Genomic DNA, 24,292 nt, shown 5'->3' with positions numbered 1-24,292 from the left:
CTCCTGCCTACCTTAACATACGGTGATGAGGCTCTAAGTGGGAAAGATACTGTGATTATAAACAATGCAGTCTCAAAAACCTTTAAATCCCTTTTTCACCTACCAAATAATGCATCACCAGCACAAATAAGGCTGGAGTTTGGTCCAAATAACCAGTTGTATGCAAGAAAGGGCCAATTTATCAAAGTATGGAACAGGATAAAAAATGATCATGAAAATAAAGTTTCTGATGGATACATCTGCCAGTGGATTCCTCACCTTGTGAATATCCCCTGCGCCAGCACCATTTGGAAACTTTTGTAGCAGTCCACGCCGATGAGGTCGAAGAAGACGTCACAGAGACACGGCTCCGCTCGTGACTCTGCTGACGTCACCGGATCCATAAGAAGACCTAGTCGGCGTGATGACGTCCGTTCCCTTTTTTCCGCGCCGTCGACGCTAACGGTTTTCGGGACTCTCTCTGTAGCTTTGGTTTGATACTTTGTTTTCTGCTGGTATCACTCTCTTCTTCTTGCCTGCAGCTGAAGATGTCGACGAAGAAGTCTGTTTTTAAGCCTTGCAGGGAGTGCGTCAATAACGGATGCGCATGAAGACTGTGTATGGTGCCTTTCATCGGACCACGATGTCGAAGGATGTTCTTGCTGTTGCAAGATGAGCACAAAGGCTCTGAAGGAGAGGGAAGACAAATTATTCATCGCCAGGATGAAAAAGGAGAAGAGAGGTCGGAGAAGTTCAAGGTCGAGGTCGGCGTCGAAGTCGACTTCGGGACATGCTACCAAGTCCAAGAAGCATAAGAAAAAGAAGAGGCATGGATCTCGACATCGCTCGGACAGGGATGCGGCTCCAAGATCGACCTCACCTTCTCGACGTCGTAAGGACTTTGTATCTCCTTTGCCTGTTTCTGTTCCTGATTCTCCTGTTGGCCTGTCATCGCCTGTTGCTTCACCGGAGCATTCTCCGGGTCCGGCCCCGGCTCCATCTCCGACGCCGGCTCCATCTCCGGCTTCGTCTCCGGTTCCAATTGAAGAGCTTCCAGCTCCGGGCGAGCCTTCGGCTCCGCAGATCCCACCGTCGGCGCCGATCGGCCCGAGTCCGATGATTCCTCAGCATGAGCCATATCCATCCTTTCCAGGACCAGGTCAAGATCCGACGCATTATCTAAATGCTATGTAAGGGGTCTTTTCCAGAGCCTTGTTACCCCTCTGGTGCACCTTCGGGTCCCATGGGTCCTATGGCTTTCAGTTTGGGAGTTCCTCAAGCTTACCCTCAGGCTCCCTTCATGCCATTTCTTCCGGCGAGGCCGTCTTTGCATCTACCGGCACCGAGGACATCGACGCCGCTTCCTTCTTCACCGGCGCCGACTCGGCCTCGTTCGACGCCGGCTTTTCCATTGGATCCGTGCTCGGCTCCGGCACCACCGACTCCTGCTGTGAGGATCAGATCTAGGAGGGAGGCCCAAAGGGTACTGGCGGAACAGAGGTACCAGATGGAAGAAGGTGAGCTGATGGAGTCACACGATCTAGTTGAAGAATTGAAGGAGGCTAGTGGCCTAGACTTGTCACCTGAATGGGAGATTACTCCTCCTGCTGATGCTCATTCAAAGGATGTGGCTCCCTACCACTCTGTTATTAAAAAGGCGGCTGAGCTTCTGGATCTGCAGTTATCATCTGCAGAGTTTAAACCAAACATTCTTACAGAGGTTTTACACTCTCCCTCCTCTGTATCGGAACCTTTGCTTCCTTTTAATGACGCCCTTATTGAGCCGGTAATGGAGGTATGGCGTAAGCCCTTCTCTGCTCCTTCGGTTTCTAAGGTTGTTGCAAGGAGGTATAGGGCGGCTCCAGGGGACCCAGACTTTTTAACATCTCATCCTTCTCCAGAGAGTCTGGTGGTTCAGGCTGCCTGTTCCAACAGATCTACAGGTGCTTTTCCCCCAAGTCCCGAGTGACAGGGATGCAAAGAAGTTAGACCAGTCGGCTAAGAAAGTCTTCTCTTCTGCCAGTATGGCTTTAAAATGTCTTTTGGTCCGGTATATCCATGCTCTTATGGATTCAGCAAAACAACTGGCCCCAAAGCTGTCAGAGGAAGATAGACTGAACTTTAATGAGGTACGGTCGGACACCGAGGCGGCTGCACGTCAGGTAATCCAAAGTGGCTTGGATACCGCTGATTCTGTCACAAGGATTATGGGCTCTTCTGTTGCCACAAGGAGGAGTGCGTGGCTCAAGTCATCCCCTGATGTGCAGGCAACGCTCCTGGACTTGCCTTTTGACGGCTCTGGTCTTTTTGGCAATAAAGCGGATGCTGCGCTCGAAAGATTTAAAGAGAGCAAGGCCACGGCCAAGTCTTTGGGCCTGCAAACTCAGCCTAGGGGTTCGTTCAGGAGGTACAGGGGCTTTGGAAGGTCATCCTTTAGTATATACAGACAGCAGCAGCAGCAACAGAACGCTCTGTACAGAGCATTTGCTACGGGAAGAACTACAAGCACTCCTAAACAAAGGAGCTTTAGAACCAGTGCCACTCCACCAATATGGCACAGGGGTCTATTTACTATACTTATTCCCAAAAAGGATAGGTCTCTCAACCAATCTTAAATCTCAGACACCTAAATCAATATATTCTTTCAGAGCACTTTCACATGGTCACTCCAAGATAACATTCCGTTGTTACAACAAGGCTACTTCATGGCTGCACTCTACCTCAAGGATGCCTACCCTCATATTCCTATTCACCCAGCACATCGCCTGTATCTAAGGTTTGTGATAAATGGTCAACATTTCCAGTTCAAAGTGCTCCCCTTCTGGGTCACTACAGCACCCAGTCTTCACCAAATGTCTCTGTAGTAACTGCTCACCTGCGCTGACAAAGCATACATGTCTTTCTATATCAGGACTATTGACTTCTCAAAAGCACAACTCATCAGAAGTGTTACCAACACACTCGGGTCACCACAAACAGCCAGTTTGAAACCAGGACGTGAACACGCCGGTTTGAGATGTGCTAAGTGTAATGAACGCTAGCAACTTACGTTTCATGAACAAAATCAGACTGTAAAGAATAAAACCCCGCAGTGGTGTGACGAGAAAGAAAACTGACTTCTCTGGAAGCCCTCCCTTTTCCTTAATCACCAAATAATTTTGATAAGGACAAAGCAACGTAAATACACTTCGATTGGAGAGCCACTGTGTAACAATGGCCTATAATTATATAACCAAGCAAAGCTGGGAAACGGATTAGACCACAGCTAGACCTTCGCTAAATAAAAAAAGCAATAAGAAGAAAAAAAACGACATTACACCGCTAGTGATCATTGTATCAATGGTTAAAGGAGCTTAAGTTCCCTCTATATTGAGTCCTGAAGAAGGTGGTTTTGTATTGAATAACGTACCACCGAAACACGTCGATGATTTTATTTTAACTTTGAATCCAACCGAATGAATTCGGGGAAGTTAAGATTGTAAAACTCACCTGAATCAGAACTTGATGTTCTATTTGGATCAAATAACACAACAGTCAAAGGTTTACAACTGTGTAGACAGGGTCTCCTTTATTTTATCCCCTTTTTTTTAAATAGGTCTCGCGCCTATCGTTGCAGTGCGCCGCACTGCTTGCGCAGCGCAAGACTTCTTGTAGGGGCTTCAGAAAGCTGACCACACGCTCGTACGTTTTGGTTTTGTTATCGTTGTAGGCTATTGGGCGTTGCGTGCGGCTCTCTAACAAAGACAGCACGCAATTGGGCAAATGCGGGCGCATGTCCCGCATTTGCCCCGCTCACGGCCTATTGGTGTCTGTTACCCGCACGGCCGACATCTGTTTTGCATTATCGTGCCCAGACTCTTGGGCCATAATGCACAACAGATGGCCTGCTCCCTCACACAAGCGCGCACGCTCTCTCACGCACCACTCGTTTTTGCTATTACCGCGTTTATCGTCAACAATGGCTGACGCGCCTTTCATTTCTCTGGAGCGGCTTGTGAAATGCTTTCACTTTCGCGCTTATTGAAGATGCCACACATGCACGCATAGGCATGTCGTTAAGTAGCGTATGCGAAGTTTGGTAATTTTCATGGATTTGATCACAGACGGGAGTTCGTAAATCCTTTGAAGCATTTCAAAAACCCGCTCGTAGTCACTACTTGAAGAAAACCTGATACGTGCCGTTCATTTGGCGCCCGGTTTGCGCTGAGCTGAGTGCTTCCATTATGATTCGGAAGCTGAATGGAAACATTGTTGCAACTGCTTATGTTTCTAGAAGCGTGGTTGTTGTTAATGCACTTTTGCTCGCACTGTATGTGCCTAATTAAAGGAAACATTTAATTCAAAGCTAAGTCACACGTACTTACATTTTTCGTATGCGCGCAGAGGCCATCTGGTTGTAATTAACGTGGTGCGGCTTGTTTAAAGTGCAATTATTACGATTGTAAGTCTATTTCTCATGTTGTCTGAACCAGAAGTAAATCTTTCTGCTCATTTGCGTTTAAAACAGTTCCAAGTGAATATTTTCGAACACAGGCAGGCACTGTGCAATACTGCAGTCCACCAAAATGCAAACAACGCGTTTGCTTTTCCTATGTGTACAGACTAATTTGACCTGTGGCTCGAGAAACTTGATATATTGAAGCCATTATGTAAGGTTCAAAGTTCACCAGAATCCGCCTAGTCTTTCAACAACACGTACACAGAGGAAGCATGGTTACCAAGCAGTAATCAAGCATATTACATTTCGATTACCTTTTGTCTCTTATTCTGAAAAAAGAAAACTCCAAGCTTTGTCTGAGTGCTGCCTGCACGAAAAACTTCAGTAACCAAGCTGTGTATTCTCATGTTTTTCTGGAACACGTTGGGTAACTCATCCCTTCTTCCTTTGCATCTGTGCAGGGGGTCTCAAATGGTAGATCAAAGGCCTCACAAAACCGCTAGCATTTCCCTTATTTATTTTGTAAGGTGCTGACTTTAGATGAGGCCACTTCGTAGCACTATCATTTGTCAGACGTTGGCTGTGGTGCCTTACAAACATGTGGACTAAAACATCCACTGAATTGATGCAAGATTGCCGTGATGGTCTCGGGTACAAATCTGTGCAGGTCCACTCTGCCTTTCGTCCTACTGAAATAGATTAAATGAGTACTACCGAGTTAGGTCACAAAAAAACATCTGTTATCTTGAGTACAAGACCCCTCGAGGTATCTCCAAATGCTGGGGTTTACGTCCAGTTTCTGTCTGCAACGCAGATTACCGAGAGCTGTCAGGTATGTAATTGCATGTTCAGACAGCAACCCCCTGGGGAAGTACGTTTTGAGATAAACAACTTTCGTGTCGAGATTCTAGTAATATCAAGTTCCATGCGCTGTTTTACAACACAGCCATGCTTCACAACTCATGATTTTAAGGGCTGGCATAATGTGACTGAACATTAAGTAAAATGTGAGAGAATATTTCTCGACCAATCAATGAGTACAAGATCAATCATCCGTGTCACTGCGATAAATCGCCATTCCGCGAATGCTACTTGGCCAATACTCCACGGACTCACATTTTCGTTAAAAATGTAATTGTTTATTTTCCTGTTAATTATCTGACACTGGGGAGGGGGTCACCTGTTCCACCTAGTGGTAGCCACGCCAGAGAGTGGATCTAACACATGTGACTTGCCGAGGCTCACACCCTTTTAGTAAACATGGACCGTAGGGTAGGAGTTTTTCTGTTTAAGAGTTTCCACACAGGAAACTCTTGCTCCGCAAACCAGACCCCCTCCCTATAATGTCGGATGGCTTCATATTTCCGCCCCCTGTTCCATTCTGAGATCAGAAACTTTAAGCTAACTGTGCTATCTCCTAACAACTACATACAATACAGATAACGCGACCCACTTCACCATTTCGCGCCTCATTAATTTCACTACTGTATCAACAACAAGCATTAAAAATGCAATAGGTCTCGCTTTTCATTAAGTTAAAGCCATTTGCTTTGCTATACAAAACCATTAGCAAAGCAAATGGCTTTAACTTATCAAAGGCGAGACCTATTGCATTTTCAATGCTTGTTATATATGTAATGCTTGCAATATTGTGATGATCTTGCATCGGATTTGAATTGTCTGCAATATATACTTTTTAAGTACTCATGCTTTGAATACATTTTGTATACTGTATATGAAAAACTCTTTTTTGAAAAATCTGTCAATTGTTTATGCCTTTTATATATATCTATATATGCTAGGCGCTTTTGGTTATTAAATAAAAATTATCTTGTGCGCTATATCCCTGGTTTGATGATATTTTGGGTAATGGTCAGATGAATGGATGATAGTATTAGTGTGAATGAAAGATAGTGTACTTCATTCCCAAGGGGAAATCTATTTTCTCTACTATACAGTAGTGCCCTGTTCACTTTGGCAGTAGGGCCACCTCTCTAGTTATATTCACGGTATCACAATTTCACCTTAATCACTATTGAATTTCCTGTATTTTTCCCTAACCTGACTCAGTTGTAGAAAAGGCTTTACACACGTTAAACTTAAAGCGAACTCTCATGCAGTACATTGACTGGACTAAGGGCCAAATGTACGACCCTTTTTAGCGGTCGCCATCGTTTAATTGGCCCGTTTGCAACCGCTAAAATGGTGTCTGGTATGTATAAACCCTATTTTACGAGTCACTAACCTATTACCGACTCGCAAAATAGGGTTTGCAAGTCGCTATTAGTAAGGGACATGCTAAGGGCGTCTCTTCCCAACAGCGACTTGCACTGGTATGTACGATTGTTTTGCGACTGCAAATGTGGACTCAAAACAATCTGTTACCACCTATTTCCAGTAGGTGGTAAGCCAAACGCAAATAGGTAGAGGTCCCCAGGGGACCCCTTCCCCTTTGTGTTGGGCAGCGAAAATATTTTTTAAGAGCAGTCAGTGGCCCCACTGACCACCGCCTTCTCTTAAAAAATGAAACACAAACATTTAATTTATCTTTTTTCAAGTACATCCCGTTTCCCTTTAAGGAAAACAGGCTGCATTTTCTTATTTTTTTTTTAATTGCTTTATTTAAAAAGCAGTCGCAGGCAATGGTGGTCATCCCCGTCAGTGCTGGCCATTCCCAATGGATCGCAAATTGCGACCTGCCTCATTAATTTTTATAAGGCAGGTCAATTGCAACCCATTTGGGAATCGCAAACAGTGTTTTATTCACTGTTGTACATTCCATTCTGCAAGTCGCAAATTGTGTCGCAAAACATCGCACTATGTGATTCAATGGAATGATCATACATCTGGCCCTATATCATTTAGGAAGTCACAGCAGCTATTTGTTTCTTTCACAAAACGTCACAAACAAAGAGCCATTTCTAAAGCAAGCATTGCACAATGGATGGTTAAATGCATTCAAACATGCTATGCTAGAGCTAAAAGAACGTTACCCATTCCTTCAGAGCTTCAGTGGTCTTCCTAGGAAATATACCTATTGCTGACATATGTAAAGCAGCTACATGGTCTACACCACATACATTTACAAAACATCATTGTGTAGATATGCTGGCCCACAAACAAGCGAACATGGGCCAAGCAGTTCTTCGTACACTATTTCAAAAAGCTTATTACTCCCACAGGCAAGCTCCCACTTTTGGAGGAGGGCTGCTTTACAGTCTGTGCTAAGCATGTGTATCTACAGCGACACAACTGCCTTGAATGGAAAATATTACGTTCGAGGCATGTGAGCTGTAGATCACATGCTTCCATAGCCTGCCATCTAGTGTCTGGTCCAGATGTTTACACTTTGTTGTTGTTGGAAAAAGTCTTTTCCAGTCACAAGGTAGGTGACTACTCCTTTCTGGGATAGTGTGCATGAGCATCGGCTCCATTGTTAGATTGTTTTTTTCCGCCATTGGGTTCGGATGTGAATTGCTGCGCTCCGGCATAGTTTCTCGGGTTTCCTTCGGCGCGCAATCATCTACCCTCAGCGGTATTGTTTCTCAATCGCATTCCCCATTCTCCGCTGTTGCAGGGATTCTGCACATATACAGAACCATGCACAGGAAAACAGGACCTCAGGGAATAGGGGTGTACCATCCTCCCACATCAGTACCCAACATTCCAAACCGATTAGCTGTAGTGTCTCATTCGTTCTCGGACTACAGCAAAGCTTCAAATGATTTTACAACCCAGAACACGTCACTCTCTCTTGGGAATCGTGAGAGCCAGACAACTCTTTCGCTCACTCACTCATACTTGTCCACAATGCCAGTAATCAAACGCTGTATAGTTTAAAATGTTTATTTTAACTAACGCGCTCTATGGTACAGTGCACGTGCCATTACTAGCAGCAAAATGCATAAACACAATCTAGTCGGCATTGTCACAATTCCATAGAATACAAACGGGGATATCATTTTATAAAGACTGTGGAAAAGGACCAAAAGACCTAGCCACCCTCCCCGTTGTAAGAAATAGTTTATTATATAAAAGAAGACCTCTGGGCTTTGTCAGCTGACCCATACCTCAAGGCCTAGATGAAATGTTCACATCTCAGGACAAGCACTGCTCTTCTGTCGGGAAATGTGTCTCTCCAAGTGTCTCAAAACATGTTTAGCTTGCAGTATTAAAGCGCACGATTTCCAGTAGTGCAGTTGTGGGTAGTGTGTTATGTCTAGGTGCGAGGGACTGACCAGCACAGAATAACAAGGGGCATTGTTGATCGACCTTGTACCCCATGGGCAGACTAAACCTCAGAGCACAGCAGAGAACGCAAAAAGCAGACAATTCTCATGTGAAAGGTGCACAAACGGAGTCTTGTGAAATATGTGCTTGCAGTGTTGTGCGCAAAAGCAGCCTCATGGCAGGGAAGCTCATGCTAATTTAGCAAATGTCGACATAGGACTCATAAGCTCTACTACACCGCGTATCATTTTGACTCAGAGTTCTTTGATCGGAAAACTCGTGGAGAGCCGTTGGCCCTCGCCAGGCTTGCTAGCAGTCTATGGAACAGACTCCATTCAAGCTCTGTCCCGTGTGTCGGGCCAAAGTTCCGCTCACCGACCTGCACGAAGTGTGCAACCTCTGTTTATCCCCGGAACATGACGAGAAAGATTGCGACGCGTGCCGATCGTTTCAATCGAAGAAGACGCTCCGTGACTATCAGGCTCGATGTCACGAGATGCAACACCAAGGCTGCTCCCTAGCGAACATCTTCGGTGAAGATTCTGACTGAGAAGAAACACAAGCTCAAGGAGCCGAGAAAGAAGAACACATCTTCTTGTCCTAGGCTGACTCCAACATGGAAGAAGAGGAGCAACTTACACCGGGTCAGCGTACCTTGAATACAGATGCCCCCTTGCCCCAACAACACGAGACCAAAAAGGCACCGGTCATTCCTCTGCCTATGGGCCAAGGTCGGCACCAAGAAAAGGTTTCAAGTGCCCCACCCCCGGGCCCGGCACCGAAACATAAAGAGAAGCGTTCCGGCTTGGGCTCGAGTCGGCCCCATGCCGGTGCCGAAACGAGATCCTCAGCGCCAAAATCAAAACATGTTGTAGTCCACGTTCCATCTTTATCAAAGACTAAATCTTTGGTACCAAAGAGTTCCGAGCCGAAACCTTTGACGCTGAAAACGGCGAGCAAAGATAAAAAGACTCCACCAAAAGACCCTCGGTCCGATGTTCCACCTTCGGATCCGAAACAAAAAGAACTGGTTATAAACCCAGACACTGGTCACAATCATGCCAAATTGCCTGAAAAAAGGAAAATGGACCAACAGGAAGAGTACCACATTCCCCTGAAGAGAACAAATGAGGTACTAACCCTTCACCACCATATATTCCACCTCCTTCGCCCACTAATCCTCAATTACTCATCACACCCACCAATTCACCACCACCCCTTTCACCTTACCCACAGGATCAAGGGGATCGGGATGAGAATAGACCACAGGATGTTGACCCATGGAAGGATTACAACACTGACCCAAACACGAATAATGAACCTGACTTATATCCGTCCTGACCATCACCACCTGATGACAATATAGGGTATATTGAGCTTCTTAACAGGGCTGCTCATTATCATAGGGTGGAACTGCATAAGGAGGCTTTAGAGGAGGACTTCTTGTTTGAGACCCCAAGCTCCTCTCAAAAAACTACCCATACACTGCCAATTCTTAAGGGGATGCTTAAACACGCAAATTAGGTTTTAAAAGATCCTGTAGGGGCAAGAATCATCACCTCTAGAGTTGAGAAGAAATATAAACCGGCACCTACTGACCCTGCTTATATCAAGGGTCAGCTGCCCTTAGACACTCTTGTGGTTTTCCAATGCTCGCAAGAGAGCTAACTCACAAACCACAGGTGAGGACCCTCCTCCTGATAAGGAGTCCAAGTTAATTGATGCCTCTGGCAAAAGGGTAGCCTCATAAGCGGCTAATCACTGGTGCATCGCTGATGCTCAGGCTTTGTTAACCAGATATGATAGGGCTCATTATGATTAAGGCTCCCGGTTTTCAGTTTTTATGGATTTTTACAGATAAATACAGACAGAAAACAATGTGTTTTCTGTCTGCGTTTAATATTAAGAGTGGATACATACAAAAAATTAGGCTTTTTTTTTAAAGTAGGCTCTAAATCGCCATACTAGTGATGAGGACAAACAATACTTCAAACGCACTTGGCATCCTTCCAACTGGGATGGCGTCAGTATTTGTCAGCATACTGTTCTTCCACAGGCCATCATTTAGAGCTGGCCAGGAAATTCAGAGTATCACCAGAAATTGTTGACTGCACTACCACACCAGATATTCTTGTTACCCCAGATTTAGAGGCTTTCAAATGCTCATGCTTTTTTTTCGCTCTCAAAGCTGCAGATTAGCACCGCTGGCACTAATGGAAAAAATGGGTATACGTGGGGCTCACCATGAGACTTGTACTTAAAACGTCATGTTTGCAACACATTTATGGCAAGAACTGACAAAAACATAGATTTAAGTGTTATAAATTGTCTGCCTGAAGAGCCACATAACATAAAATGAGTTAAATAATTGTGTCATTATACATTTGTGGTACAATGCTAATATTTACTAGTGGACGAATTGTTATATAATATTTGGTAGCTGAAATAGCTAAAACACGATAGACATAAAAGTATGAGTGCGCGTCTATCAGTAAAAAAATATGGAAATATACAGTTTTACACCATCATTTATCCACAAAACACAAAATTAATATGGATAAATACAGATAAAGCGGGCAAAAAATGCTAAAAAAAATAAATACCATAAAACCGGGAGCCCTAATTATGATGAGTTAAAAAAAAACTCATGCAATTTCTGCCTGATGAACATAAATCTAAGGCAAATGATCTTTTTCAGGAAGGCAAACTTATCACCAATACCTCCATCAAGCGCTCCCTTGACACAGCAGCGCACGCAGTAAACACCTGTGTACTGCTACGCAGACATGCATGGTTGAGAATTTCAGATTTCAAACCTGAGGTACAGTCCTCTATTCTCAACCAGTAAATTGACAAAGAGCACCTCTTTGATCCAGCAGTTGACACCACACTGGAAAAGATGAAAAAAGATACAGAAGTCGCAAAGTCCATGGGGACTTTGCAGTTACCTGCAAGTAGGGGTTCCTTTCGTTGCTCCTTTAACAGGGGTGGCTCCAAAAATATTTCTACAGAAAATCTCTCCTCTTACAAGGGTAACAACCAATCGCCCTCATCAAGAGGCTACTTCAGAGGAGGTTTTAGAGGAAACAATGGTAAGGGAAGAGGCAAAGGCAACTCCACATGCACTTCCCTCGCAAATAACAAGCAGTGACTTCCTTCCGTTACCCCCGATCATTCCACTCCTGTCGGGGGGGGGGGGGGGGGGCGTCTATCACAATTTCTCCCTGTCTGGAACACAATCACCTCAGACAAATGGGTTTTTACAAATTATCCAATACGGTTACTACCTGGAACTTACAGACACTCCCCCAAACATTCTTCCAAGATCACACGCAATGTCACAAGAACATCTTACCCTTCTAAAGCAACACCTCTCTCTGTTACAAAAAGGAGCTATAGAACCAGTTCCATTGAAATATCAAGGGGCAGGGGTATACTCCCTGTACGTCTTAATTCTCAAGAAGGACAACTCTCTGAGGCCTATACTAGACCTCAGAGAAGTAAATCTATACATTCAGTCGGACCACTTTCACATGGTCACACTACAGTAAGTGCTCCCGCTCCTTCAACAAGACGATTTTCTGTCCACTTTGGACTTAAAGGATGCTTATTTCCATATCCCAATACACCCTGCTCACCGCAAGTACCTCAGGTTCGTAGTAGCAGGCCAGCACTATCAGTTCAAGGTGCTCCCATTCAGAGTAACTACTGTACCCAGGGTTTTCACCAAGTGCCTGGCAGTAGTCGCAGCTCATCTACTAAGACAACACATTCACGTCTTCCCATATTTGGACGACTGGCTCATAAAAGCCAACTCACAAAAGAGCTGTCTACGTCACACTCACAACACAGTGCAGTTGGTCCACAATCTTGAATCCATGGTAAATCTGTCCAAATCCCATCTACAACCATCCAACACACAAGCGTATCTAGGACCCACAATAGATGCACAAAAGGCTTTGGCCTACCCCAATCCGGCCAGAATCCGCAACATACAAACTCTGCTCAGTCAGTTTCAGCCTCAACACTCATTACCAGCTCAAGTGTTCATGCAGTTACTAGGGATGATGGCGTCTTGCATTCTAATAATCCCTTACGCAAGACTCCACATGCGTCCCCTTCAGGAGTGCTTAGCATTCCAGTGGAACCAGGCACAGGGTCTCTTATCAGATCTAGTGTTGGTGGACGGCCGCACCCTTCGCTCTCTGCAGTGGTGGAATACACAAAACCTTTCAAAAGGGCGGTCCTTCATCGACCTGGTTACACAGATAGTGCTAACAGTAGACTCATCGCTCACTGGTTGGGGAGCTCATCTCCAGACATATACAATTCAGGGGACGTGGAGCCTGCAGCAAAAGCGGCTTCACATAAATCATCTAGAGCTGCTAGCGATTTTTCTCGATCTAGTATGCAAAGCTGTCCTGATCCGTACAGACAACATGACAGCAATGTACTACATACAAAAAAAAGGGGGGGGGGCACACTTTCTCCAGCTGTCACTAGCACAGACTATCTGGAAATGGGCTATATGTCAATAATGTATCTCCTGGACGAATACCTCCCAGGAGTACACAATCAGATTGCAGATCTGCTCAGTCGTCAAAGACCACAGATTCACAAATGGGAAATCCACCCTCAGGTTCTCCTCCCATTCTTCCACATGTGGGGCTTTGCGAACATAGATCTGTTCGCCACAAACCTAAACGCAAAATGCCCAAACTTTGCATCCAGGCATCCACACCCATTGTCAAAAGTCAATGCACTATGGATGAATTGGTCATGGATATTTGCCTACGCTTTTCCGCCTCTCCAACTCATTCCAGTAGTGGTTCGGAAGCTCAGACAGGCGTCCCTGACACTAATCCTAGTTGCTCCCAAATGGGCCCGGCAACCCTGCTTCACAACAATGTTGGAGCTCTCAGTAGTTCCTCACCAAAAATTACATCTCACTCCCAATCTTCTCACTCAGAGCCATGGAGAATTTGAATTTGAATTTTTATTACATTTGCATAGTTACTTAAAACCATTGCAATACAAAGTTCAGATAATACAATAAAATCAAGATAAAATTGTAATTACACATATGCTAAATTCATGTATCCTTAAAAACATAAAACTGTTAAATTGCTATCAAATAAAAATTGCTTTGTTCTTCATACACATAGTTCTCAATGTAAAGTATGCGTTCTGCCCGGCTTCATTACTCTGTCTGGGCAGTGCTATTATCCAAAAGGGGACGTTATTAAAAACTCAGTCCAAGAGCTTATATGGAGATTTCCCAAGTCAGCCTTAATGGTGGCAGTCTTGTGTCATAGTTAAGAGTGCGCACCGTATTCGCGGCTTCCCCTTAACCTAGGTGGAGTTTAGGTGTTCGATGGCATTTTTTTCTCGGCTGCATCTAGGAATCTTACTAGTCTGCAGTTTAATTGAGGTGTTGCTGGATCAAAGCATGCCAAAATAGCTGGTCTCCTTGAGAGAATATTCCTTTGGTTTAAGGGGACTCTTAGCTGCTGTCTCCTTTCCTGTATCCGCTCCTTGCAGGAGCATAATAAATGGGTAATGTCGCCCTGGCTATTTTTGCACAGGCTACAAGATGTTCGTGACTCGAAAGACATTCCTTGAAGAAAAACAGCTTGCACACATCCGAACCTAACACTAGCTGGCTAAGCATGTGAATCTACAGCACTACATGCCACGAGCAGAAGCTTACTGGATCAGTAACATTTTCCTTGTTAAGTATGGACACACCATACAAGGTTTATTCACCTCCAAACAATCCACTGCAAAATAGATAGTGGCATGTTTCTCTCTTTTACCTCCTAGGAATTAGATCTTTACCTGGTATGCCAAGGCCCATTCCAATAGAAACATGGCAGCTACTACGATTTGGATCAGGAATGTCCCAATCGCTGAAATCTGTAGAACTGCTACAGGGATATCTATCCCCACATTCACTTGGGAATATTTTCAAATGATCTCCTCTGTAAAAATGATTCTCTTTTGTCTGCAAGTACGTTTGTGATTATTCTGTGCCGAACATCCTCTTTGTACAATATATAATGGCTTGCCACTATAGTCTAGCATTTATGTCTATCAATAAAGATCCTGCGTTGTAGAAGAAAAGGTTACACTCCTGTACTCCTGTTTCTGCATCAAATGCATCTTAATTAAAGTCATAAATGACACACCCATCTCCCTGGCTGTTAGCACTCTGTGGGCAGTCATGTCCTCAACTATCCATAAAATAACTGGTTCTGGGAGTCAAACTTCTAGTTCAAGACATAGTGGGAAGGAGTGACTCCCAGGTTTTTAAAAACATTCTCTTTTTTCCTCTTTACCAGCAATGTAGGCCTAGCTGACTCTTTTTACCTTCACATACACATTGTATTTAGATGGCTTTGCATTTTAGATGCTGCAATGCAGCCCTTTTTATTATGCTACAGTCTTATATGTGCATTGAGGAAAAAATAAGCCTCTGATAGGCTTCCGATGCTTGTTCCTATTATTACATCAATTGACAGAGATTCTTCCGCTACTTTACATGTTAGAAAACTATGCAAAGGTGATCTGGGTTCTGTGAAATGCAGAAGAGAATATTCTAGTGTTTGACTTCAGTGAACATACCTATGATGCAGGAACAGGACTACGGGTACATAAATATTTCATATCTTTTGCAGTTTTATATAGCGCATACTCGACCTGCAGGTTTTGGAGAGGTTTACTTGCGCACCAGTTACATTACACAGGGTCACAGTCATTGTTGTTTTCTTTTAGGCACAGGGATATTAATTGATTCGCCCTGAATCACTGGATGTTGAGCTGACACAGAGGCTGGTCCGGTCCCCTTGTTCCAAAGTAAAAGCTCTGGCTGTAGGGCCGCATTATCTGTTGTAGGAAATCGTAAAACGAAGAGTTAATCTTTGTATTTCTTTTAGTGTTTTACCAGTGAAAATTCATATTCAAGTCTCATTGGTGCAGCAGATATATTCTATGGTTGATAATCTTTTCAGTCATGTTCAATAATAGTTAAGTGGTATTGTGTACATTTGTCTTCCACAGTGAATCTGACTCTGTCTTGCAACTTTTTTTTTATTTGAACTCTGCCAACTCTTCGGTACAATATCTGTTATTGGCTTCAACAGAGTGTTTGTTGATTGAGGAGAACCCTGTTGTGGACAGTGTCATGCAGATAATTCTAACTATTTTTGTGCTGTTATTGAGAAATCTCACAAACACATTAAGGATTTGTTGCCTTTTTTTGATTATTTCTTCAATTGTAGCAATTGTATCATTTGACAAAGCAATTTCAATTAAAATCCTGTTTGGCCATGTGTCAGCACATGAGTGAAAATATGTTTTGCTTCTGACTTTTTATTCTGTCCTTATGCATGTCAGAAATGTTCATTTGTTTTTTTTCCCGCTGTTATTTGCAGGGCCACTGGAATTATGCAATTGTGTGGCTGTGGCGTTTTCCGCAAAAGTACGAATTTCCTGCCTTTGCCACATTATCCATCATCTGCTGTGTTATCTGCAGATTTTAAGAAAAAGCTTTTGTTAAACTTGAATGGATTAAAAGTTACTAAAAACCTGGTGGCACTTGGCTCCACGCAGTTGAAGGCCTTTCACAAAGCTTGATAGGTCATTGTTTATTTGCATATTGCTGTGTTTGGGTGTTAAACTGGTACTAATAAGATGTAAACTTTGCCCAAATAAGGTTAAAAAGTGTCAAATATATAAGTAATATCCCAAAAAGTGCTGCACTACACTGCATAATTTCATTGTTCTTGCCACATAATTTACTCTACCCTGATGCTTAACTTTGTTCCTCCTTTGCCATATAATTCCAGTGGCTCTGTTTCTGTTTTAGAAATGAGCAGTTTACTTGTATAGCATTTTTAGTATTATTACTGCTTGATCAGGTCTTTGGAAATATAAGAATTTCTATTTCTCCAAGGACGTTTGCTGTTGCTTACTCTCTATGCCATGCCATTAATTTTACACATTTTCTTTCATTTATTTCTCTAGGATATTTCTTTAAAAATTCAGTTTTTAAGATTACTTCAAAGTTTTAGTGATCATCATGAGTAAGTATGTGACACCTTGTTAATATTTTAATTCTATCCTGTATTTGCTAAACCTTGTCTGTATACTATAATGGTGATTGGTTTACCATTATTTTATGGCAAGGCACGGAGGCCAATATTATGCACTACTCCTTTATTGCCCTCATACACAGCAACAAGAAAGAACTTAGAATTAGAATAGAACATCCTTAAAACTTCTAGAACTCTTGACAACATGCATATAGCCACAGAACACGCAGCTATCTTCCTTCTTTAGTTGCTGCTCATAAACAGACAAGTACAGCCTTCAGTTACTTTCTATGGCGTATGAGAATGTGAGATATAGATGAGTGTGAGAGAGGTGTGGCGCTGCGGCCAGGGCGACTGACTCCAGAATCTGGGGATCCCGGTTCGATCCCCGGTGCTGGTGGCAGGTTAGTCCAGCACCATGTGACTCTGGGCAATAGCTTGCTTAATCTTTCCGACGGCCCCCAGCGCCTTGAGACCCTTACGGGTGATTGTTCGCGCTTTACAAATGTGGATTATTATTATTATTATTTTGAGATGTATATGGTTAGGAAAAGGTATGATTTACATATATGTAACGGTTGAAGTATGTACCTTCATAACCAGGCTGATTAAATTGTTCATGCGATATTTTGACAAGTGAGAGACGGTTTCAGAGCAGAGGGAGCAGTAGCGAAATAGTCTGAGAGTGGGAGGAATCACAAAGAGACATAAACTGGTTTTAGGATGTGTGGAGCAAGGTATTTATTACTGCTGGTAGGGGCGCAAGGTATTTTTTTTCTGTTTGACTCTGCTAATATTGGTGGCAAAGAGAAGGAGGCATCCAGTTAATTAAATATAGCGTTAGAAGGAGTCTGGTTGTTCTATGAAATAGCTTGTAGGAGTCAAAGTTCATTAACTGGATTGCTTTGGTTACAGTTATTCTTAAAAAATGCACTTACTGGTTGTTTAGAGTGACGCGTGTAGAGACGCGCTGTGACGAAGTAGCATGCGGGTAGGCATGCGTGAGGACAAGCCGCGAGCAGGCATTATAGAACAGAGCTGGCATTTTTTATCCTCCGACGTGAGTCGCAGAGGCTGATGCGGCTCATGCTCACAACTGCGGTCTGACAGGACTGATTGTGAAGAGTTAGTAGGAAACTACATAGAGGGAGAGGTGGCCATAATTTGGTAAAGATGATTGTGAAGTAAGGAGATTGACTTCGCGCTTGGAGGTATTTTCAGTTAGCTGTGATTTCAAGCAGTTGAGTGTCGGGAAGGAGGAGGGAAGAGCATGTATTAACATTTTAGTTTTGAAAATGGTGCAACTTGGAGAAAATATTTTTGAAGGAAAGATGAGGGAATAAATGGAGAGAAGATGTTTGTTGACTTGGCTGAGAGGATCGATAGGAAGATAGTGTAGAGAAGCATATAAAGGAATTAGCTGTCTTGAAAAATATAGATGAAGAAAAAGTTTGGTCTATGGAGGAGGTTGAGCCTGTATCAACTGGTTCTACTGTTGGAGGTTCAAAGAGGGCTCAGAAAAGCAAGCACTTGAAGGTGCTTAAAGAAAGCAGAGAGTCTGGACGTAAGGTGCCAGATACAGGATGTGCTATAAAGGCAAAAGGGGATGCTATAAAGGCAAAAGGGAAGTGCCATAATGTAGTGGCATGTTATGAGACATCTTCAAGTGGAGATGTGAAATTGACCTGCTCATTGGATCTTGATGAGACAGAGAAGGAGAGTGAAAAAAGTAGGAAGAGAAAATTGGGTCAAAAGAGAATAAAGTTGGAGTTTGGTGACTTTGTAGACCCACAGGGTGAGGAGGTGTTCGATCCTTTAATAATACAGCCTCCTTGTAAACTTGGTGGTCGCCAGCTGAGCACGTGGCTCAGTATCTCTTTTAGTGAATATGCAGGGAAATTCCTAAGAAGGTTCTGACAAGCCTATGTTCAGAGTATCCAAGACCCACCCTGCAAACAAAAGTGGCCTATACTCCAGAGTTGCATCCCAAGATGTTGAGTTTCTCCAACAAATCTGTCCGAGACCCTAGGAAAGGGTTAGATAAGGCTTTGAAGGGGTGCCAAGATATGGTTTTGTACATTTTAGGAGCCTTTACGAAGGTGTTTTATTTGTGTGAAGAGGCGCATACTAACAACACGGGATGAATGTATTTGAGCTATGCCAGTGGGTCCAGAGAGCTACCTGCTTATTGGGCAATGCAAGTGCGGCCTTATGTATGGAAAGACGCAAGAGTATTTTAATAAAAATAGATCACAAGTTGGCGGAATTGGCAAGCAAAGAATTTGGAGAAGACAGTAATGGGATGTTGTTTGGCAAGGACATTCTTTACAGAAGGTGCAAAAGGAAATGGGTAAGGTTTTTGGTGGGGCTTGGAGAATGCAGGGTTGACTCCCCGGCCGTTGTAAAGGGATCACTCGTGGTTCTTTCACACAAGGTTTTAGGCCATACGAGTATAGGTCAGAACTAGAGGGATTTTATCCTCCGAGGCAGAGAGCGAGGTTACAAGGATCACGGAGTGAGAGAAGAACAAGAGGTAGAACAGATGATATTAATTAATGACCTTACATGTACCCTTTAGAACTGGGCGGTAGAGTAGCTCAGAGAGAGTATGCAAAATCTTTGTATGTTGAGGACAGTAAAGGGATGTCAAGATTTTGAAAGTGTAAAAGATACTCAGTTGAAGAGAGTAATCCAATCAGTTTCGATTTCTTTGCGTCATATAGCGAGGTTGTTAGGACTTCTGTCAGTGTGAATTCAGGCAATTTTTCTGACTGTTGAGCCTGACTTGGACGCGGCCCGGAGTAGCAGCTGCCAGAGACAAGTGGTATCCCCCTTATTCAAGACACGGAGGCTAATCTAATCCGTCCCTACTTTGTGACCAAGCGTTTTGATATGTTTGATTTTGTGTTTTCTAGTACAAAACTAAGGGAAAAAAACGTCGGAGAGGATCCTTGGCAACGAGATAAACGTGTGTGGATTACAACGGATGGATTTTATTGTTTTCGTAGAGTTGGGACTTGAAATGGCTTTGTAGCAAAAAAAGAAGGAAGATAGCTGCATCCTTTGTGATAATATGCATGTTCTAAAGAGTTCTAGAATTTTTAAGGATGTTTTATTCTAATTCTTTGTTCTGCTGTGTATGAGGGCAATAAAGGATTAGTGCATAATATTAGCCTCTGTGTCTTCAATAAAATCATGATTTTCTTCCCATTAAAACTGTGCAAAAGCTGCATTACTTCACCCACCGTATGATGTCCATATATCATGATGATAATTGAAGTGAGAGTGACTCTGGCACCATGCTCATTTAGATTTTTAAAAAATTTTTTTTTTTTTTTTTTTTTTTTTAATTTTTATTGTGCAGAGAAAAAGGGTACAAGCACGGGCCTACAACCTCCTGGGCCGGCCGCTAGTATTCAGAAATGATCAAGCAGTTCAAAAAACAATGACTGGCCCACAGGGGCTCCGCTAAATTACAGGAGATCAGACTGCACATAAGGGACGTCAGGATATACCCTTTTTACATAAATATCAACAAAAGTAAAAAAAAAAAAAAAAAGCAAGGCGAAAAACATTGAAAGGGCGTCTAACCACAGCAGAGGAACTCCACACCCGACCACCCTAGGGTGGTCAATAAAAAGGGGGGTCTGAGAGGGAGGGGGGGGGCCACGGGAAAACCAAATCTATACAAGATGAACAAATTAAGCAAGGAACCCTCAAGGATCAGGGGGACAAGGCAACCTCAGACGTATCCACCGGGGGGGAGAACAGATAGTCCCTCGATACACATTCCACTGACCCCAGATTCTACCCCACGCCCCCGGTTTACCACGAGCCACATACACCGTCTTCTCCCTGAACATGCACCAGTCCATGTTCTCCTTCCATACCGACACGGTGGGAGGCCGTTGGGACCCCCAAAGCTGCACAATATCTCTCTTTGTGATCATGTTCCCAAGGGCCGCCCACCGAGCCTGGGCCGCATTATAGTCATTGGGCTCCCACACATTCAGAACACATCGGCGCACCTCCGGCAGCAGAGCGACCCCAGTGACTCGTTTCATAACATCATGCACCTGGCGCCAATATTCCGCCACCTCGCGGCACTCCCAGAGGATGTGGAGAAAGGTGGCACTGAGCCCGCAGCCACGCTTACAGAGCCCGTCGTCAGAAAACCCCATCGAGACCAAACGGGGACCCGTCACATAGACACGATGGAGAATCTTAAGCTGGACCAGACGGAGACGGGCCGGGATGGCAACCTCCTTAGGGGATGACAGCGCAGACTGCCAGTCCTCGTCGTCCAACTCAACCCCATCTCCCGTCCACGCCTCCCGAAGACGCACCAAGAGATCAGCCCGATTTATTTATTATTTTTTTATAAATCAGGGAGATAGTACTGTCGGGGACGTGTCCGTCGAGTATACGGTCCTCGAGAGGCGAAGAAACAGGGACCGTGGTCCCCTCCCCAAAGACCGAGAGTAGGGCGTGCCGAACCTGGGCATAGCGGAAGAACTCCCTTTCACTAAGCTCGTACTCGCTCTGAAGCGCCGCGAAGGATTTAACCGCGCCTTTAACCCATAGGTCCCCCACTCTGCTAATGCCGATCGTATCCCAGTGTTCAAAGCCTTTCGTTGTCCAGAGGCTTCCCAAGCGCTCTGAGGCGAATAAAGGAGTAGCACACGTTAAACGCTCACTCCAGCCCACAGCTACATTCGCCGCCTTCCACACACGTACCGCAATCCTAGTAGGGCCCGTGAGGGTCCTTCCGGCAGATCGAGAGTAAAGCGCTCTGTTCTAGTTACCGCCGGGAAGCAGGAATTTATCCATCTCATATGCCGGGTTCGAACCAGGAGCGTACGTAGCATGGTTAATGGCAGACAGCTGGGAGGCCCAATAGTACCTTCTAATGTCAGGAAGCGCGATGCCCCCGTCATACCAGGGAAGAGTCAGCTTTGCCAAAGCGATACGCGCACGACCGTCCCAAACCAGTCTCCTCTGCAAACTCTCCACTTCCCTAAAGTAGGCCGCCGGAATGATATCGAAGGAGTTCTGGAGTGCGTAAAGAAATCTGGGAAGGGACATCATTTTAAACAGTGCTGCGCGACCAAGTGGAGACAAGGGCAACTTACACCACCGAGCCGTATCCACCCTCAAACGCCGGAGGGGAGACAGGAGATTCTGCTCGTAGCGGACCGCCGGATCCAACGAAACGTACACCCCCAAGTATTTAAAGCCGGATTGAGATGTTTGGATCGGAAGCCGAGGCGGCAAGAGAGGAAGGCCACCGGAGATAGGATACACGCAAGATTTGGACCAGTTAATTATCAAACCCGAATTTCTCCCGAAGGAAGTAAGGACATCAAAAAGCACATTGAGTGACTTCCGAGGCGAGGTGAGGTACAAAAGAATGTCATCCGCGTACAACGAGACCCGATCCTCGAAGCCCGGGGCCCACCGGATCCCTCTGATCGAGGGCTCCCAGCGGAGCCAGGCAGCGAGCGGTTCCAAGGCGAGAGCAGAGGGGACAACGGGCATCCCTGCCTAGTACCCCTCCCGAGAGCGAAGGGCCGAGAAACCCGCCCATTGACAACAACCTGAGCCATTGGTCCAGCATAGAGGAGCTTAACCCAACTAATAAATCCCTCCCCAAAGCCAAACTTCGCCAAGACGGCCCAAAGGAATGGCCACTCGATGGTATCAAAGGCCATCGTGGCGTCTAAGGAAACCAATATGGCCGGTTCAGAGAAGTACTCCGCCCTAGCGAGGACGCCATGTAGACGCCGCAAGTTGAGAGCGGTATTACGATGAGGGATAAAGCCGCATTGATCCGGATGTATCAAATCACATATAACTCTCAGCAAGCGATTAGCGAGGACCTTGGCAAGGATTTTCGGTTCGGCATTTAGTAGGGAAATAGGCCTATATGAGGCACAGCGGTCTCGTGGCTTACCGTCCTTGGGAATCACAACTATAGTAGCCAGACGCTGGTCGTCGGGAAGGGAACCCTGCTCGAGCGACTCCAGAAACATACGACAGTGGAAGGGCGCGATTTTATCCGGGCGTAGTTTATACAGTTCAATCGGCAGTCCGTTGGGGCCCATAGCCTTGCCCGAGCGAAGGGAACGAATCGCGGTAGGAATCTCGTCGACAGACAGGGAGGCCTCCATCTGCTCACGGTCCTCGACGGATAAGCCGGGCAAGGCAATATCCCGCAGCAAGAGACGAGAGTCATCCTCATCTCTATCAGACACCGGGGAGTACACCGCCCGGAGGTGGTCAGCAAAACACTCCACAATCTCACCAGGGTCAGTCACACACACTCCATCCGAAACCCGAAGCTCCGGGACCACACGATTCACTCTCTCCTTCTTATCCAACCAAGCAATCAGTTTACCCGCCTTGTCCCCGGCATCATACAACCTACCCTGCTGCTCCCTATACATGGTCTTGGCAGCGTCAGTAACAAGAGACTTATATTCAAACTGCTTCAAGCTGAGGGCGTGAAGCCCATCCTGAGTGACACCCGTCTCCAAAGCTGCCTCCAGCCCCGATATTTCAGTCTCCAGCTTCCCCACCGCCTCATTCTTAACCCTCTTAGCCTCCACTATCTGGGATAGGGCATGCCCGCGGAGCACTGCTTTGAAGGCTTCCCACAGGGACACTGAGGACAACACCGACCCCTCATTCTCGAGAAAATACTGATCAATCGACTTAACAAGGCTATCACGAATCTTGGGGTCTCGCAAGTACCAAGGGTTAATAGGGGCGATCCGCCCAGCGGACCGCGCCCCGGTGTCGAAAAGCAACCACAGTGGGGAATGATCAGAGATACCCCGGGCCAGGTGCTTAACCTCTCGAATCCGGGCAGTCTGGGCCGCGGGCATAAGAAAATAATCCAATCTGGAGAGACTCCCATGGGCCCCAGAGTGAAATGTGTACTGACACTGTGTCGGATGCATTAACCTCCAACAATCCACCAGACCGAGGGTATCCAAGAGCCCGCCGAGCCACGCCTGGGCAGCAGGGAGGGCCCTGGGCGGGTGGCGATCCAGATCACCCGAAACAACCGAATTAAAATCCCCACCCATAAGCAAAAGACTGTCAGGAAGCTCAAGCAGCATACGACCCAAGTCTGAGAAAGTGGAGTTCTGGAGGCCCGGGGGAACATAAACCGAAACCAAGGAAAGGGACTGTCCCTCCCACCTCCCAGTCAGGGCCGCATAGCGCCCTCTATCGTCTAGGACAACCCTGGTGATCTCTAGCGGAAGTGAAGATCGTAGGAGAATGCCCACCCCTCTAGAGCCGGTGGTGAAACCGGAATGGGCCACGAGTCGGTAGCCCCCCCTGTTCATGGCATGACAAACATTACCAACCAAATGCGTCTCCTGTAAGAATACCACATCAGGAGTCAAACGACGCAAATATTGCAGCACAACACCCCGTTTGATACGATCCCCCAATCCATTGACGTTCCAAGACATCAATCTCAACCCGTCCCCCCCCCCATCCCCTCCAGTAGGTCAAGGGTCCCCCAGCAAATAGCGCGACA

General features: G+C 45.2%; 1 protein-coding gene across 2 annotated transcripts in view; it reads left to right on the top strand.

The window, feature by feature from the left end:
• Positions 1-24,292, top strand: part of TRPC4AP (transient receptor potential cation channel subfamily C member 4 associated protein) — a 749,627-nt gene that overhangs the window by 352,519 nt on the left and 372,816 nt on the right. For both annotated transcript variants that reach the window (XM_085619014.1, XM_085619013.1), the window contains exon 11: positions 16,673-16,731. In XM_085619014.1, the coding sequence (XP_085475140.1) occupies positions 16,673-16,731 (59 nt within the window). The remainder of the gene's footprint in view (positions 1-16,672; positions 16,732-24,292) is intronic.

Source organism: Triturus cristatus, chromosome 7, assembly GCF_964204655.1.
Source record: "Triturus cristatus chromosome 7, aTriCri1.1, whole genome shotgun sequence".
Taxonomy (NCBI): domain Eukaryota; kingdom Metazoa; phylum Chordata; class Amphibia; order Caudata; family Salamandridae; genus Triturus; species Triturus cristatus.
This window is presented reverse-complemented; position numbering and strand designations above follow the sequence as displayed.